Below are 19,499 nucleotides of genomic sequence, written 5' to 3'. Positions count from 1 at the left end.
GTTGGAGACATCCTCACATCTCTATCAAGTTACTTCTAGCTCTGTGTTAATTGGAGTGGATGGATTCTCTCCGCCCAGTCTCTGGTGCTCTATCACAGACTTCATGAAATTGCAAGATAAGGTGCCTGGTCAGCTGTGGTGAACGCCACTTCTTGGTCATGTGCCACTGTGGAAGGGGACACACCACATATTTTAAAGGCCTGCGGTCACTTGTCTGAGGGGAGTGCCCTGGCTCTGGAGTTCTCCTAGAGAGTAAGGCTGTGCTAGGGCAGTTTTAGGTCCTGCTCCAAGTCCTTGGTGCAAGTTAGGGCAAAAAGGCCCCAGTGATGCAACCACTGCTTGTTGTGGGGCCCCTTAAAGACCATGAGATATAACGAAAGAAAGCAAACTTTTCCCAAACTTTAGAATTACTTTCAAGAGATTTGGATCTCTGTTTACAAAATGAATGTTGAATTGAATGTGTGTTTGAGAGAGAAATAAGAACAAATAACATCATTTCCCCTGCTGGTTGATTGTCTGGCATTTCTATTATTCCTGAAATAATTAATCATTCATGAAAAGGTCTTAGTAGTTAAGTCCTTAAAGCTAAAAGCAGGGATAGCTCTGTTCGCTCATGTTTGGGGTGCTGTCCTTACTCCACTCTGGAGCTCACAGAAATGTGCTAGACTTGACATGGTGGAAATAAATTATACTCAAGAAATGAGAACAGGCGGTCGTTTATTATTTATTTATATGCCACCACAATATACAAGGATTTAAAGAAAATGGAATTTCATCTCTAGAACTGAGAAACAGGATGATATATTTACAACTAAGATATACTGACCATTGTATAAAAACATATCTCTGGAAATAATGATGAATAGTGTGGTATTATTTGGGGTACTTAATATCTCAACTTAAGAGTAAAGTAACGTGATGTCTGCATCTCCCTGCATGTTACTTACTGTATACCAGGACTAATGCAGAAAGCTGTAATTAATTTATCTCTCTTTAACTCAGGTTATAGTAATTTTTTAAAATACCAGCAATAGGGAGTACTTATTTCAGTGAAGGAACTAAAAGCTAAGTGTGAAGATGCTAATTTTTAAAGTGTTATTAAGTTGGATTGATATATTTATAAATTTGCTACTCATTTTAAGTTAATTATGAATAATTAAGTTCCCCCAAATCCTCCTTTGGAATTTTAAGGCAGACACAGGGAAAGTTAAAAAACTCAGTTAAGTAATTTGGGATGATTGAATGTCTACTTTTGAATAATTTTATATATATTAAGCCCTCCTTTTCATTAAAAACAATGATAATAGTGGTTCTCAAACGTTGGTGGGCAACAGAATGACCTAGGTTCCACCTCAGCCTTCCTGATTCTGAAGTAGGTCTGGGGCGGGGCCCTAGAATTTGTTTCTAACAGGTACCCAAGTGTTCCTGATGCTGCTGGCCTAGGAGCCATTTGAGAACCACCACTTTACTTTTGGATCAGAGACTGGTGAGGTTAATGTTCTCTAAATCTTGATGTCTCGGTGGATTGGCTGCGAAGCACTTACAACTACTGACTGAAATATAACAGTTCACCAATCACTGGAGCAGCTACAACAAAAATTAGATTAAAATATTAGAAGAATACATTACAAATTCAGAATATATATCTATGAATTGTAACATGAATTATTTCAATGTCTTGGATGTTAGACTCATATTTTCTTTTTATAAGCTTTGCCTCCTATTAGTAATAGATTCTTAAAACTACCTAGAGGACTTTCATATTAAATGAAAAAACAAGAAAAAAAAGGCTGAGGTCATTTCCTCCTATAGGTAAATCATACTCTAATATTTTAACAGCTCTTGAGAAGCCAGTTCATTAACCAGATAAATTTAGTGTTGTCCAATTCTATAATTAATTTAAAAACAATGAGTTGACTTCCAATAATAATAATAATCCTGTATTTTTTTCAATATTAGGTAAATGTTATCACTCTAATTATCTCCTTCAGCAAATACAAACTATTGATGTTGTTAGGTTGTTGTATTGACTGCTAAAAGAAAGTTCTGTTTTATAAATCTGATAAAATATAAAACTTTGTATGCTTATTTTTTATATGTGCAAATAATTGGTTTGCACACAAACTTGGGGTTTAATATTTGATAAATAAATGAAACCAGATTATCATAAGCCAGAGTTGTATTTTTTTTTAATCTACAAATATACATATTAAATCTGGAAATGTAAATGGCTTTTTTCCTTGCCTCTCTAGGAATATATTGCCCTTATCTGTAGGATACCAACAGATATAAATGAAAAATACAATAGTTTGTGAACAAATTGCATAAAATGCCACCAATATCGATACATCCAAGGACAGAACGATCAGATTTGTCTCCTGTCCCCACCAGGCTGAGCACTGCAGCCTGATCATCCACCCACCCACCTTTAGAGTGAGCTCTGCACTTTGTACAACATTATTATTTGAAGACGATCTGTAACTTACCTAAAGAGTCTTGACTATGGTGAAATGTTACAGTCCAGAAAAGGACAAATACACTCTAGCTCTGAGATGGCAGTAGGACAGCTGCTCCAAAATAAGCTAATATTGAGCTGCAATGCTGTAAGATTTGTAGTTGAGGATGTATAAAGCTTTGGTCACAATCACAAAGAAGTGGTATTTGTGAGTTTCATGAAGTGCCAGGACAGTGTGCACTGAACAGGCAGTGAGGCACAGCAATGAAGAGTGTGGACTGAGAAGATAAACTCCTGGAGGTGAAACCTAAGCCTTCCACTTCCTGGTTCTGTGAACTTGGCAAGTTGGTTAACATTCCTTTGCCTGTGTACCTCATCTCTAAAATGGAGATGATAATGTTACCGATCATACAGGACTGTTGGGAGAATCAAATGAGTTAATCGATGTAAAATGCTTAGGTCAGTGCCTGGCATCTATTTGTTACTAATATATTGTTACTAATATATATATAATATATAATATATAATATATTATATATGTATATATATAGACAATAAAATATGTAACATAAAATATATTACATATATAATAAATAGATGTCATTAATACTGCATATTAATATATGTAATACTTATTTTTATATATAAAATAAGTGCTATGTGAGTGTTAGCACTTATTATCATTTTTTATTATTTTCTCTATTTTCAGGACTGTTCTATGGTCTTTTTTTAATTCCCATACAATTCTATATCCAGTTTCAGCTCAGCTCAATTTCTACTGTCTGTGTTATTCTTATCCTCAAAATCTTAATTGTAAAGTTAGACATTAATCAAATCCTAATTGTTACAATATTCTTAAGTCTAGTTTAAATCATTCATTCGTTTTCTTTCATTGCTTTATTGAAACACACAGATAAAAATGTATCCTTTTATCTCCTTTTCCACCAGCAGGATATTTAGACCTCAATACTAAATTTACAGCACAGATAACACTGTTATAGACTGAAACACAGAATAATGAAGGGTTAGGTATCATATAATTCACTAGTTTAGTGTTTCCATTAAAATAATACCAAATGGAAGTTAAATGTATCTCCATTTTATACATTAACGATCCCAACATCTGTTTGTTTTTCTATAATCAACACATTCCCTAGGCTAGTTTTCAGACCTTGAAGCTTTGATGACTACTGGAATTAAGGAATCTGTTCTAGTTACAAAAAGCTTCTTAGGATCATTATGTTGGCTGACTGCAGTGGAATAAGGGCCCTTGCTGTTGCTTGTGTATTTACCAACCTTGTCTAGTCATTATGGAAGAGAGAGGATGGGGAGATGTCATGGGGAGTGGATTTTGTTTAGTGTCCTCCGCTGAAATGATTTATACGATTCCCAGGAATCAAATAGTAGCAAAATTCCTCCTCATTCACAATCTAGAATATCCTTCGAGTATTCAACTGGTATGTGTGGTGGAGTAATTTGCCCCGATCTCCACCCTCTCCTGTTATGTGCTCTTTGCCATGTAACATTGCAAGTTGTCCCGCTCAAAGTGGAGCGTACTTCCCTGTCTTTCTCTGGGCTTGACCATTTGATGTACTTTGGCCAATGCATGTGGGCAGAAATTACAGTGTGACATTTCTCAGCCTTGCCCTTGTTCTTCTGCCAATCTGCCATTGCCACAGAGCAGCTTCCCTCAAGGAGCTGCTTTCTTCTCTCAACCTGGGCCCCAGAATATGCACATGTGAAGGAGACCAAAGCCCAATTAATTTACAACACGGATCCTAGCTCAGTGGGATGTGCAACCTGAGCAGCTTTCCACCAGAGCCCAGTTTAGATGAGCTGATCCCCAAGTGACCCACAAACATCTGAGAAATAAATACATGTACGTCCCTGAGATTTTGTGGTTGTTACATAATGGTCACTGACTGATAACATACATTGAGTTTCAGCATTATAAAAATGGCTTTATCTTTTCTAGAAAGCTAGAAATAACTCCAAAAATAACTGTGACAGACAATATGATTTTACATACATTTCAAAGAATACTAGTGGCATTGAGGAACGGTAATTAACTTATGAAACAGATATCACACATAATTAATGAAGCAAATTTGTATTTGTTGTACCCTAAATTGTACTATAGGAAAGTACATAATGTGCACTTACTAAGCTAGTTGGTTATGATTTTAATAATTGAAGTAAAGTCAATGAAACTATGTAACTGGAAAATTCAACCAATACTTTTAATAACTATAAATATACTTTTAGTGAGTATAAAGTATATTTATAGATAGATATTGGAATTTGTGAAAATTTCCTTAATGATTTACTACACATGACTTAACTATATTTTAACAATAACGGGGATATTATATATAATCAACAGAATCAAAACGAACATTTTTTGAAAAAACAAACAGAACGTTTAAACAGCTAATTAGCATTTTCAAAAGGATTTGACAAATGTTTTGGTTATATAAAATTAAAGGCAATTACCTTTATAAACATAAAAGACTTTTCTCCTTCTATAGGAGTCCCTTCTGATAGACAAGGATATGTGAAACTACGTAAGAAAATAAAGTCTTAAAAATCTAATTTTAACTACTCATTTTAAATACTGCATGGATCAAGCAATACCACTTTTAAGATCTCATCTGTTACCTTTTAGTATCTGTTATATGGAAATATTTTACAATGTAAATATCTTTATGATAGAGACAAATAATGGTCCATTTTAGAGAATATAGAGCCAGACCATATTGAATAACATATTGTAAGATACAGTTACAGGTGGGAATGAGGCTGATACAGGCTGATTATAGCATTTCTATACTATAATGACTCATAGCCTTTTATGCACAATTTGAGATTAACTATTAAATTAATTAATGATTATATTTGGAGATCCATTTAAAATACTCATTTAAAAATATTCTTGAAAATCTTTTAAGTACAAGATCCTTGTATATTCAACTTTAGTATGCTTCTGATATTTCGTAAATTGCTAAGGTAGTGAGTTACTTTCAACAGTTTCTCTCTCTATGGAGTCCAAGAGAATGCCCAGTCTCCATAAATAAAAAGTAAATAAAGGAAACGCATCGGAGAGTAGGAAAATAGCTTCATCATGCTTCTGAAGAAATTTCTTGATTTCTAGGTCATCACGTCCTATGCTTGACATGTTGCCTTTTTCATTTTCCTTTTGAAGAAGCTGCTCCAGAACCCAGAAGAAGGAGAAAATATTTTCATAGCGTGTCACATCATAACTGGCTTGCACCTACAAATAAACAACAAAATACTTAAATATATATATTTAAGTATTATATTAAATGTATATATTATTATAAGTATAAGTATTATATTAAATATATATATTTATATGTATATTTATAGTTAAATATATATATTTATGTATGTATGTAACATACATACATATTTATGTATGTATGTTGTAGCTCAGCTCAGAAAAAGCCAAATGAAGAGATTAAATTTTCAGATAAAACATAAATACAGTTCATCCTTGAACAAAATGGGGGTTAGTGGCAGCGACCCCCCACCTATGCATATAACTTTCGACTCCCCAAAACCTTAAGCTGTCCCTTGGTATCCGCGGAGACTGGTTCCAGAACCCTGAGTGGATACACAAACCGACAGATGCTCAAGTCCCCTGTACACAGTGGCATAGATGAATGCAGCGAGTCAGCCCTGACTCCCAACCACAGGTCGAAAACAGTACAGGTATTTATTGAAAAAAAAAAAAAAAATCCCAGTATAAGTGGACCCACGCAGTTCAAACCCATGTTGTTCAAGGGTCAAGTGTATTTGACTTATTTAATACCTGATGGTCCTGTTCCTTTGATTGGGATGGGGGCAGAGAGAAGAAAGGAGAACATTTCCATTCTTCAAAAACTTTACAATCTAGAATTGCTTTTTTCTCTTGCTGCTTTACAAAGCTCCAAATCCTTTCTGTACATCATTGCTATAATTCATTACTCAGATGATTCAGAGAATACTTGGCAGAGAGTCTTACACATACCAAGTCTTGTGTGTGGATGTCAACGTTTTGTCAAAGACTTCCAATTCACAATACTCCTGCCAATGATACTATAAGGTTCTTTAGGGGGCAGATTTTAAGAACATGTTTCAATATCTCAGAGCAGTTAGAGTTATGATCTGTAAGCGACCAGTCTACAGATTTCATCCTGAGTCTACACAAGTCAGGGAATAACAGGATTAGGTTGTGTGGACTCAGATACAACATGATGAGGAAAAATGTGGATGTGTCTTGTAGAAGTTATTATTTGGCCTATTTGGCTGAAAGTGAGATGATTCAAAGGATGGGCAATAGAAAGCAGAACATGAGAGAATACAGGAATCAGTGTAAAGATATAAACAGGCTTTATCATCTGCTTATTAAGAAATGTGTTGGAAACATTCACCAAATCTATCCACTGTAAAAATACATAAATGAAGAGCCCAGAGGAATGTATTCTTCAATAAGGTGGTCTGATAAACAGAGTCACATACAGAGGGTGCCCAAAAAAATACACACACATTTTAAGAAAGGAAAACTGTATTAAAACTAAAATACTCAATATATACTGACAAAAAAAGATGAATACAAGTCACGTTTGATTTCTGCAATTACAAGAGGTGCTCAGAGTGGTTACCATCAGCGTCCAGACACTTCTGATTACAGTGAACTACTGCTTGAGCAACATTGACCAAAGTGTCCACTTGTATATATTTTTTTGGCATACCTGCTATATCTAGATAACTAATACTATTTATAATTGAGGTATAATTGATATATTATACTAGTTTCAGTTATACAACATAATGATTTGATAATTGTATATACTGCAAAATGATCACCACAATTCCAGTTAATATCCATCACCACACATAGTTCCAAAATTTATTTTTCTCGTAACAACTTTCAAGATCCACTCTTCTAGCTACTTTAAAATATGCAGTAGTAGTATTAACTATAGTCATCATGCTGTACATTAAATCTCCATGTCTTACTCACTTTATAACTGGAAATTTGTGCCTTTTGATTCCCTTTACCAATTTTATCCTTCCCTACCCCTCCCACCTCAGGTAACTGCCAATCTATTCTCTATATCCATGAGCTTGGTTTTGTTTTTGCTTTTTTTTAAAGATTACACACATAAGTGAGATCATACAGCATTTCTCTTTTTCTGTTTGACTTATTTCACTTATCATAATGCCCTCCATATCCATCCATGTTGTTACAAATGGCAAGATTTTGTTTTTTATGGCTGAATAATATTCCATTGCTTATGTATACCACATTTTCTTTATCCATTCATTCATTGATGGGCATTTAGGTTGTTTCCATATTTTGGCTTTTGTAAATAATGCTGCAATAAACATGGGAGTGCATATATCTTTTCTAATTGATGTTTTCGCTTTCTTCAGTTAAATACCCAAAAATGGAATTGCTGGATCATGTAGTAGGTCTACTTTTAATTTTTTGAGGACCCACAATACTGTTTTCCATAGTGGCTGCACCAGTTTACATTTCCTCCAACAGTGTACAAGAATTCCCTTTTCTCCACATTCTCACCAACACTTATTTCTTCTCCTGGAAAATAGCCATTTTGACAGGGGCGAAATGATATCTCATTGTGGTTTTGATCTGCATTTTTCTGATGATTAGTGATGTTAAGCATATTTTCATGTACAGGTTGGCCATGTATATGTCTTTTTTGGAAAAATGTGTATTCAGATCCTCGGCCCATTTTAAAATCAGATCATTATTATTATTATTATCATTATTATTTGCTATTGAGTTATGAGTTCTTTATATATTGTGGATATTGACCCCTTACCAGGGGTCAATGATTTGCAAATACTTTCTCCCATTCAGTAGGTTGCCTTTTCATTGTGTTGATATTTTCCTTTGCTGTGAAGAAGCTTTTTAATTTGATGTAGCCCCACTTGTTAATATTTGCTTTTGTTGCTTTTGCTTTTGGTGTCACATCCAAAAAATAATCGCCAAGACCAATGTCAAGGAGCTTACTGCATATGTTATCTTTTAGGAGTTTTATGGTTTGTGGTAGTACATTCAAGTCTTTAATCCATTTTGAGTAGTTTGTGTGTATAGTGTAAGAAAATGGTCCAGTTTTATTGTTTTGCATGTCCCTGTCCAGTTTTCCCAACACCATTTATGGAAGAGACTGCTCTTTTCCCATTGCATATTTTTGGCTCGTTTGTCATAAATTGACCATATATTAATGGGTTTATTTCTGGACTCTCTATCCTCTAGCTTGTTCACAAGATTGCTTTGGCTATTTGGGTCTTCTGTGGTTCCATAGCAGTTTTAAGATTGCTTGTTCTATTTGATACTTTCTTTAAAAACAGTTATAAGAATTTCTCCAATTGCACTGTACTTAATACTGCTACAAATTGGACTATACACTATTAGGTGAATATACCTCATATATATATGATGGTTTTCTTGATCTAGAATGGCCTCTGTCATCAATCTCTAATTATCAGTATTCTGGTCAACATTCAGGTCCCATCAAAGATGCCATATATCCACTGAACCTTTCTGGATCCCCCCTTTCTTATAGATTTGAACTATTTAACTATATTATGGTTGGCTCTGTATTTGTTTTATCGCCTGTTTAGACTAAACATGTTGTGAGAAACAAATATGTTCCTGTATCTACAGTTTCTATAATTCCTAGAACAATGTCTTTCTTGTCCATAGTAGATCTCAATATACATTCATTGTTTTGAAATGAATAGGAATTGTGGTCATTGAAAAGATACTATTATGGAAACATACGTTAGACCCCCTTAGCCACAGATTTGTTTTCCATGGTTTCCGTTGCCTGTGGTCACCCATGGTCCAAAACTATTAAATGTAAAATCCAGAAATAAATAATTCAAAAGTTTTAAATTGTGTGCTTCAGTAGTGTGGTGAAATCCCGTGCTGTCCCGCTCCATCTCCCCTGGGACACGAACCATCCCTTTGTCCAGCATCTCCCTGGTATGCGCTACCTGCCCATCAGTCCCTTAGTAGCATTCTTGGTTATCAGGTTGACTGTCACGGTCAGTACCTTTATTTTACTTAATAATGGCCCCAAAGTACAAGAGTAGTGATGCTGGCAACTTGGATTTGCGAATGAGAAGTTGTAACGAGCTTCCTTTAAGTGAAAAGGTGAAAGTTCTAAATTTAATAGAGGAAGAAAAAAACACATCATATGCTAATGTTGATAAAATCTATGGTAAGAACAAATATTCTATCCATGAAATTGCCTAATTTATAAATTAAACTTTATCATAGCTGTATCTGTATAGGAAAAACATATATAGGGTTCAGGACTGTCCAAAGTCTCAGGCATCCACTGGGGGTCTTGGAACACATCTCCCACAGATAAGCAAAGACTCCTGTATTGGTTATTATGTGAAGGACTATCATAGTGACACTTTTCAATATAAAATTACTTTGTTAACTCTTTATTCCAAAATAAAAAATTCACAGCATGTGCTTAACTTGATCATGTGAGTAATACCATGAATAATCCCAAATCCTGTAGGAGTTAATAGAGAATTCTTCTTTGGAACTATTGTTATAAACATGCATACTTATTTAGACATTAACAGAAATTCAGTAGTGCTTAAATACAAATTCTATAGCAATAGGGAAATTTATTTCATTCACGTTGAAGCTTTAACTGCAAAAGGGTATAGTACTTTATAATTACAATAATAGGTAGAAGTGCTAAAAATGATTTTAGGGGTCACCTCTATTGATCTTAGTTATATATTCTAGTATTTATCCTTTTGGACCATTAAAATACATTGGGATTTGGTGAACCAAATGTAACTTCTTTTTTTGAATTAGATTAATTTCTTGTTAACCATGATTTTCATGTATAACATAATTTTAGGAGCAGTTAAAAATTGCCAAGTTGTGCTTATCATAGAGTAAAGGGAAGTTCTCCCCCCTGATAAAGGCCATAGCATCCTGGGCAATTTCAGGGCAAGTGTGTAAAGCAGGCAGAGTGTGTCTTGGTACCTTTCCATTTGCTTTGAGAATCTCACTTTGGGTATGTTTAGCTCTGTTCCTTGGTGAGCTGGAGTCCCTACTGTAGTGTCCCAATTCTCCATGTTGTTTTTGGATATTACTTTTTACTTTCACCAGAATTTATCTGTCGTGGGTTCCATCTCTATCCTAAATACGTATTCTCAGAATAAGTAATTGGATAAACTCTTTTGTTTCAAGATATTAACAGTTCATAGAGTATCAATTTGAAAACTAACTCCTCTCTTTAGAGACAGTATGCACTTAATTGACGTGCCTTGTAGCCCTCTTCACGTGACTAAAATGGCATGTCTGTGGGTGACGTCTTTCCTACAGTTACCAAATTTCATCATCTGGCAGCTGCCTGCTCTGCTTAATCATATGCTCAGACATTTTCTGAATCAGTGCATTTGCTGCATAAAAACGAAATGGCATTAAGATGACAGCTAATACTCTTCTATCATATTTTAGAGTGATTTTTACATTCTCGGTGTCACACTAGACTGAACTGCACCAATAGTTGGGTATAAATATTGAAAAATACCCAACGCTTGTGAAACATATCCACCTGGAAAATACCCAAGTGTTTTGCCAGAACACCCTGCTGGAAAGATTGAATGAGCCCCAGTACACAGCAATATGGCTGTGTATATCTGATGCACTGCTATCAGTCTATCTTTCTATCTACGTAGGTCTTTTAGAATTGAAGGAGCCTTTGAGGGGAAGCTACTACAGTCCCATGACTACTTCTTATTACATAATCCCATTTTATATAATAGGGGCACTTGAGAAGAGGAAATACATTCCTGGTAGAAAAATCATCAGATATTTTTGTAGAACATTTTCAGAATTAAAACATTTCTTGTGTTTATTATCCTATTCCTGAACTGGGCTTGAGAAAGTCAAAGTGTACAAGTAGTTACTTATTTATTTATTTATTTATTTATTTAAAATTTATTGGGGTGACAATTGTTAGTAAAATAGTTTTTAAATGGTGAAAAATGTTACTATTTCTTTACATGCTGCTAAATTTGACTTCAAAACTTAGATTTTGAAGTTAAGGCTATAGACATATAATGCCAGTTTCCTAATTCCATTCCTGTTTTAGTTAGAATTTAGTCAACATTAACTTGACATTTCTGTAAAGACAATCTTTGAAGTAGATACTGCTTGCTTTCCCCATATCCATTTCCCCCTCCTTTGTCATCAAAGTAACCCCAGTTTTATTCAGAGTAACAATGAAACAACTAAAAAAATGTACATTTTTCAGTTTCCCTAAGGCTAATTCTGGTGAAAGAGATGTAAATATAAGTTACTGGGTGGGGCTTCTGAAAGCTCTTTCTTGGCAGGCAAAATCTGGTGCAATGTACTTTTGCCCTCCCCCTTCACTACTGTTCCTACTTGGAAATACGGAGGCAGTGCTTGGAAGTAGAATAGCCATTCCGTGCACCTGAGAATAAGGGTCACTCAGAGACTGGAAGGAAGGGACAGATTCTGGAGATCACCGTGCTGCTCAGTACACCCACGCAGGATGGCTAAACCTTCCTGCACTATGTTGGGGTTCCCTCGCTCCATTTGGTCTTTTAAAATTAGAACCCTGAGACTTCATCTAGGCAGGAAAGGAACTCTTAAGGTTCCTTAGCCTTGAAAAGGTGCTGCTTTCTGCTGCCTCTGACATAGAGCGTGATGCCTAAAGGAACAAAAACAAAGTCACGTTCCTTGGCAGCAGATAATGTAACAAAAGGTACTGTACACTGGAGGTGTGGCTCCCAGTTTGGATGTTTATAGTTAATGCTGAAAAATATGAAGATGTTAACAGCTCATTCAGTGCAACAGTTTTATCATTTATATGTGCTAGCCAAGGGCATGCAGACGTGACGTCTGACACTTTCAGAAATAAGCACGCTGCTACAGAAGGGGTGAAAACACAACACAACATTTTTCTTATTGCTACAAACTCAAGAGGTGAAAAACAAAATGGGATCATTACAGGGCAGAAAATCAAGTCAAATAGTATAGGCGTAGGACCTAAATGTTAAATTCAGTGTTCACTATAATATACCATTGGCTTAGTATCCTACATGCCAGATTTGATTAGACAGGAGCACTAAGTAAGATACAACTAAAATTAGTAGTCTCTAAAAGAATAAATTCAACATAATATTTTAAAGGAAAACATCCACTGTCACTAGGATAATTAAGTGGGAACTGTATCCCTGAGTTTTAATAACTGAGCCTTCTTTATCTACTAGAAGGCAAAGAAGGCAGTAAATTTCAGTCAAGGCCATGAGGGAGATGAAGTTCACTCTCTATCAGCTGTTTGCTTAGCTGCTTGCAGCTTCTGCAGCATAGGACAGAGCACGGAAAGAGCCGACCCATAGGGGCTTAGCGAGAAGTCCAGCACAATGCTACACCTCACCATGCTAGCAGTGATGCTTGGGAGCAGAGCAGAAGAACCACATGAATATTACATATAATACATGTTATATATATACATGTGTGTGTGAGAGCGTGTAGATAGGAACATAGAAAATCAGTGAACTTATGATGGCCCAAAAAGCATGTATTCACTTAAAAATATGTGTCCTACAAAGATTGTGTCATATCCTTTTTCTCTTTCCTCAACCTGGGTGCCAGACCCCTACTGAGGGAGTATAAAGCAAAAGGCTGATCAGAGCAGAGAGTAGTTAATTAGGAAAGATTTCCTAGAGATGAATTGTGAGCCAGGGCTCAAAGGGAGTGAGGGGTATAGACTGGTGAATCATCTTTTGATCAAAGTACTAGGCAAAGAATTAAAAGGATCCCATTCGTATGAAAATATCTTGCTTTATACAGATAATGTTGTGGTTATCTGCCTTAAATGATGGATTCTGGAGACTGGTTCTAAGGGCTTTACATCTAATTTGTGGGGTAACTTAGATGAAAAGGTCTAAACTATTAAAACTACTAACATTTGGGATCTTGATATTTTGCCTCGTTTCCTACGGGAAACAGTTTAACAAGTATGCAAGATTTATACATAAAGATATTCATGAAAGGAATATCCATAAAAATAATTTTTAAATCTGTCATTATGAGACTTGTTTAAAAATACTGATTTTTCTCATTAACCTATTTTACCTACGTTTCTCAAATCTATTTTTTGAGTCTGAATTTATATAATAAGGTAATAGCAAAATGATCTGACTGAAAAAAAATAAAAGGCCTCTAATGGAAGAAGAGTTTGGACAAGAATCACAGAAAGTGAGAGGGTGCTTTGTATTTGTTTGACAAAAATTTAGACTGAGACTGTCAACAAGAACAGATTTGGCAGAGGCCCCTGTTGGTTGAAATCTTTGAGAAAACACAATCTTACTAAGCAAGATTTTTGTAAAGGAAGGCCATAGATTGAACACATATTCATTACTTATTAAATCCCAGCTTGGCCATTTACTGGTTGTGTGGCCAGGGCAAGTTATTTAACCTCACTCAACTTCACTTTCCTCACCTAAAACTTAAAAATAACAACCGTAATGCCTCCATTGGGTTGCTGAGAGGATTAAATTAAATTACATATTTAAAACAGCTCAGGAGCACAGATTTTGAATAAGTAGTATCTCTTATCTGTTATCATCATCATTATTATTACGTTTTTACCCAAAGTGAAAAAGATACTGTACCTATCCATAAGGTACTTTGACCTACAGGAAGGTTACTGGACTTATTCATGTACTGTACTGTGGTCAGTTATTGGAAGCATTTCAACCTTGCTGCGGATTGTTCATCTAGAGCTGTGTAAGGAACCTGAGGATGCATCTGTATCTACTTTTATCTATCAAGAAAGTCCTTCATAGACACTAGAAATCTAGCAGAGAATTCCTTTTTGCATAGTAAGGTGGTACTGAGAACCTAAATGTGAAATGATTATTTTAAAGCCTAATGTTAGAAGGCCCTGAAGACGACGTCAGATGTGGATTAAACAGTCCTGTGGGATATAAACATCCGCAAAAAGGTCCGTTCATCCTAGTCCCTACCTCCAACCCCCTATCAAGACATGATATTTAAAGATCCAGCTTGACTGGCTTTTTATTTTAAATGTTACATTCTCCAATTATCTGACTAGTATGAGATGGATCTACTTGTTCAAGTATTATTCTAGGGGCCAGTTGGTAAAAATGAATGTCTGATTCTAAATAATATGCCCTTTTGGTGACTGGCTCAATAATATCATTGATTAAATCCTAAGATTTAAAAATTTTATATCTGTACATTTCTCTGGGGAAATATCCTGTGGTTTGACTCCTTGTTATCACTGTTTTGGTCATCAGAATAAGCAGATTGGTAGATATGGTGATAAGAGAGATGCCACATTGATTTTAATTTTGAATTTCTTCACATCAAGAATAGAGAGTTCCTAATACATGGACATAGCATTCCCTTACTCTAACAGATACCTTGAGTCAAGTTTAAATAGCTTTACATTGCGTCTTCACTGCTTTGTCAGGATCTGTATTCTCAAATATAAGGGTCATCAATACCCCACACGGTAACTTTTTCACTGTTTTATACTCTAATACTAAACTTGGACTAAGGCTGGAAATCCCTTTCAAGTATATTTGAGAAGCACGTATGTCATTTATTAGTCTGGACTTTCATCACAGTAGTTCTTGACAAAGCAAAACAAATCTGATGATTTGGTTATTAATATAAGTCTATTAAGATACATAATAGGGTTCAGAGACCGGAATAAAAGCAGCTAAATTCTTTAAGGACTAATTCAGCTGGGAGTACTTAGCACTTTCAAATTTTATGTCTCTGCCTACTTTGCACTCCTCCCTGTCTCCCTTCAGTCCTATTACAAACACTTATTGGGTACCTTCTGCGTCATACCTTATGGAAAGTGCGGGAGATACAGGGATGGACAGGGCAGGATTCCTACCTATAAAATAACTCCTAGTATGTATCTAGGGAGACAAAGAAGTAAATAAATAATGATAATATGGAGTGGGTGCTCTAAGGGCTATAACGGAATTCTAAAGAGAATTGAATCATATGGTGAGAGACGATGCTAAAGAGACGGAAGTGAGTTCAGTCATCATAGGTGATCCTTCAGGCTTGCTTCCTCCTAGAAGGTACGACAGGATTCTTTTGGAGAGATGACTTGAAAGTTACTATCTGCATGGGTAAAACACTTGCTTAGCTACTACCCCAGGGGCCTCTGTCTCTGTTTGGTGACTATGCATGCAAGCAAGGGAGAGGCAGAGACTTAAAGGGGGAGCGTGGGGAGATGTCACCAATCTTTGCAACAATTCACCCCGCAGAATCCCCACGCCTCCGCCTTCTCTAAAGTGGTAGAGCCTGACTAGATGACCGGTGCATGCAGTTAAGGACCAAAGCAGTTCTATGTGTTAACAAAATCTTACAGAGTGTGTTTGATTCCCTGAGGTCTGTAGTAACATAAATGTTTGATATTTATCTTATCTTCCTGTAGAAAGGTATAAATAACAAGAGAAAGCATGGAAATAGTATTCTTGGAAGAAAATGTCCTGTTTCACGAAGTTAAGCCATTTCCACCAAGGAATTAAGACAGAGCTTGAGTAAGTGAAATAAGTCAGACAGAGACAAATACCATATGATGTCACTTATATGTGGAATCTGAGGAACAAAACAAACAAACAAACAAAAAATAGCAGAAGCAGACTCATAGATACAGAGAACAAACTGATAGTTACCAGATGGGAAGGGGGTTGGGGGGCTGGGTGAAGGGATTAAGAAGTACAAGTTGGTAGTTACAGAATAGTCATGGGGATGTAAATTACAGTATAGGGAATATAATCAATAACATTGTAGTATAGTGCCAGGTAGTTACAAGACTTATCAAGGGGATCACTTCATAAATTATATAAATGTCTACCACTACACTGTACACCTGAAACTCATATAAAATAATACTGAATGTCAACTGTAATTGAAAAATAAATAAATGAATAATATTTGAACCAGAGAGAGAGAGAGGGAGAGAGGAAAGAGCAGAGAGAGGGAGCACATTTGAGAAAAGAAATCAAAGCTGGTCAAATAGCTGATATACACTGGACACAGAAATCCAGATAGCCATTATTGATGGGAAGCAAATGTCAAAATAGCCAGTGGAGGTAATATCAACAAGAAACATTCTTCTTTAAGACTTAAGTGAAGATTATCCAAGACAGTATCAAAACCTGCCCAACCAGGCAGAGGCAGGAGCCAGATTTGCAGGAGTAGCACCAATGACTGCCAGAGGGTAAGATAATTTCCTAGGGACTGCTTAGCTCAGCTTGGATAAATTCGCCAAAGTAAGCAAGAAATGTATGTATTTTTTAAGAGCACTGGATCCAAAGCCCAAGATTAGTGACAACAAGGGAATATGCTCCTAAGTGATCAGATTCTTTCCAATAATTTTGTTTGGAAACTGAAAGCCAAATTTGATTGGCCTCAGATGATCTACTAATTATCTCTCAAAGGCCAAATGAACAGGGTTGGGTTCACAGGAATTAAAAGCCAGCACATCTGCCTCTTTTTCTTTCTATTTTCAATATGTAGCAGCACTAATTTAATGAAATCAGTTTATTAGAACTTCCTATCAAAGTCTAAGTGAAACTGTAAAGCACACAGGATGGTTTGGAAACACAAAGGAGAGATAACTGTATATATTCTTATCAATATTTTATCTTGTTATTGAAATGGAGACTGGGCCTATAGCAAAGTGAATAACACATTTCTTGTTCTATTTTTAAAATCAATTGACCACCATCTTCCTTTTTTTAAAATCAACCTTTTTGAGATATAATTGACATACAGTAAAATTTACCCTTTTTCTATGTTTGGTTCTATAAATATGATGATACTTTTAAGAAGAGAGAAACATTATAGAAATAATCATAAAGAAAAAGCAATCATGCTACAACCATGATATATTGTTTAAAAATATTTTAAATGTTTGCTACCTTCTATCTGGCTGATTTTATATATATATATATATATATATATATATATATATATATAGTGTTTAGTTTTCACTACTGCAGGAAATACTTCTCCAACAGTTAACTATAATTTTATCTAAAGATACTCCAGAGATATTTTTAAAAAGAAAAGATCCACACGTAAGGCAGAAAGCTTAGAAGAAGGAATTAGACTTCAAACTATGAGAGAGTTTTTATAGTTTAACTATTTTCATTATCTTTATGCTGAGAAGCTGCTGGGGAAATTTATCTGTCACAAAAATGCTAAGTGGACCTAGAGAAAGCTTTCTTATCTTAGTGGCTGGTGAGAGTCACCACCTGATGACAAATGTGGAAAAAAAAAAGGAAAGAAAATGCATAGACCCAGAAGAGGAGGACTTAGGCTGCCATTAATTCTCTCCTGCAAATAACATTTTATCAATAGCAACTGTCAACCAAAATGCTGAGATGGAAATTAGACAATAATGACAAGAAGCATGGCTTCAAATCTTTTAGGTATCATAGTTCAAGGTGGAGTTACGTATGTAAATAATCATAATACAACTGGATATATATCGTAAGAGGTTTATTATATCCCCACCGTTACTGAAGTGGCATTGCTGCCAAATGACTTACAGTCAAAAACATGAAGAATGTACTCAGGAAATAATCTCAGTGGAGAATTCTAAAGGCTGCTATGTTGGAAAATTACACTAGCAATGGCTTACAGGAAAATTAATAAATACATGATGGGGAATTCACATGTTAACTTAAATACACTGAAACTACAGCAAGTAGGAGAACAGCTTAGCAAGCACACAAAACTGAGGTTACAAAAGTGCTTCTCATCCTCTTTCAGATACATATTACACAACTAAAATCAGGTATTCTGAGGCGACACCTGCATTTATAAGACAGATCAATTTGTTTACTTAACCAACACTGTATGGACTTCGATATATGCTTCATAAGCTGTTGTTTTCAGAAAAAAATAATGTTCCCAGTAAGTTCACTATCATTGGTTAATTTCAAAAAATGTTTAAAATATACATTGACCACATTTTAAATATAATTGTATGTCTTTCTTAATTTTAGTCTGAAATTCCAATAAATTTTACTTTTTTTTTTAGAAACTAATGCTGCTAACATTAGAAGAGTGATATACTCTTTATTCAAATTCAACCCCAAATGTAATATCTAGATCCGATAAAAGTGACATTAAAAGCTTTAAGTGAGATGATATATTTACCTATACAACAGAAACCCTCCAAATACATACTTAAAGAAAGTGGTTTCAGCGAGAAACAAATATTTTTTCAAAGATTTTTTGTACTCTAATTCATAATGTTTCATATGTACAGGAATACAGTAGTTCCTTATAAAATGCTCCACTTTTGGGGAATACAACCCCACTTATCTGGATGGCTAACTTCCAATCGTGAAGCATCTTGGAATTTGCAGACCCTGAGACAGTGAAACAGCTACTGTGAAACCATTGCTAGTAAACTGTGCACATGACTCTGCAGGGAGGGTCACTGGGTCCTCACTAATATCCTCTCGACTCACATCAGGAGCTGATTCTGACAGTAACAGGGGCAGAGGAGGAAATGCTGCTAGAGGAAATTAAAAAGTGAGAATTGATAGCAAAGGACTAGGTAGAACAAACTATGAAACTCAGATATGAAAATTGCTGGGTATTTTAGCATAGGAGAGGAGCGCAATATGCTTGAATGTGCCTCCAAGGATATAACCAATAGAGCACAATTCAAAAACAGAGAATGAGTCTGAAAAATGTGTAAATGGCACTTTATTTACTCTGCTTAATAAATAGTTTACTATAAAATTTCACTAAAATGTTAAAATTTAAAAATACCTTCATGTGAAAAATTTTCTTATGCAGAATAATTTTTCTAGTGATATTAGATGACACGATGTACCATCACATAACATTGCCTATTTGAGACTAACTAATACGTTTCTGGGAATTATCCACAGAAAAATACTGAAAAAACATTTACTCTTAGCA

At 35.3% G+C, this 19,499-nt stretch overlaps 1 protein-coding gene across 2 annotated transcripts in view; it reads right to left on the bottom strand.

The window, feature by feature from the left end:
- Positions 1–369: 369 nt before the first annotated feature.
- Positions 370–19,499, bottom strand: part of MEI4 (meiotic double-stranded break formation protein 4) — a 183,001-nt gene continuing 163,871 nt past the window's right edge. For both annotated transcript variants that reach the window (XM_019729687.2, XM_019729690.2), the window contains one exon: positions 370–5,726. In XM_019729687.2, coding sequence (XP_019585246.2) covers positions 5,457–5,726 — 270 coding nt within the window. In that variant the 3' untranslated portion in view covers positions 370–5,456. The remainder of the gene's footprint in view (positions 5,727–19,499) is intronic.

The sequence above is a fragment of the Rhinolophus sinicus genome, linkage group LG05, assembly GCF_036562045.2.
Source record: "Rhinolophus sinicus isolate RSC01 linkage group LG05, ASM3656204v1, whole genome shotgun sequence".
Lineage (NCBI taxonomy): Eukaryota > Metazoa > Chordata > Mammalia > Chiroptera > Rhinolophidae > Rhinolophus > Rhinolophus sinicus.
Note: the sequence above shows the minus strand (reverse complement) of the source record. Positions and strands in the feature narration are given on the sequence as shown.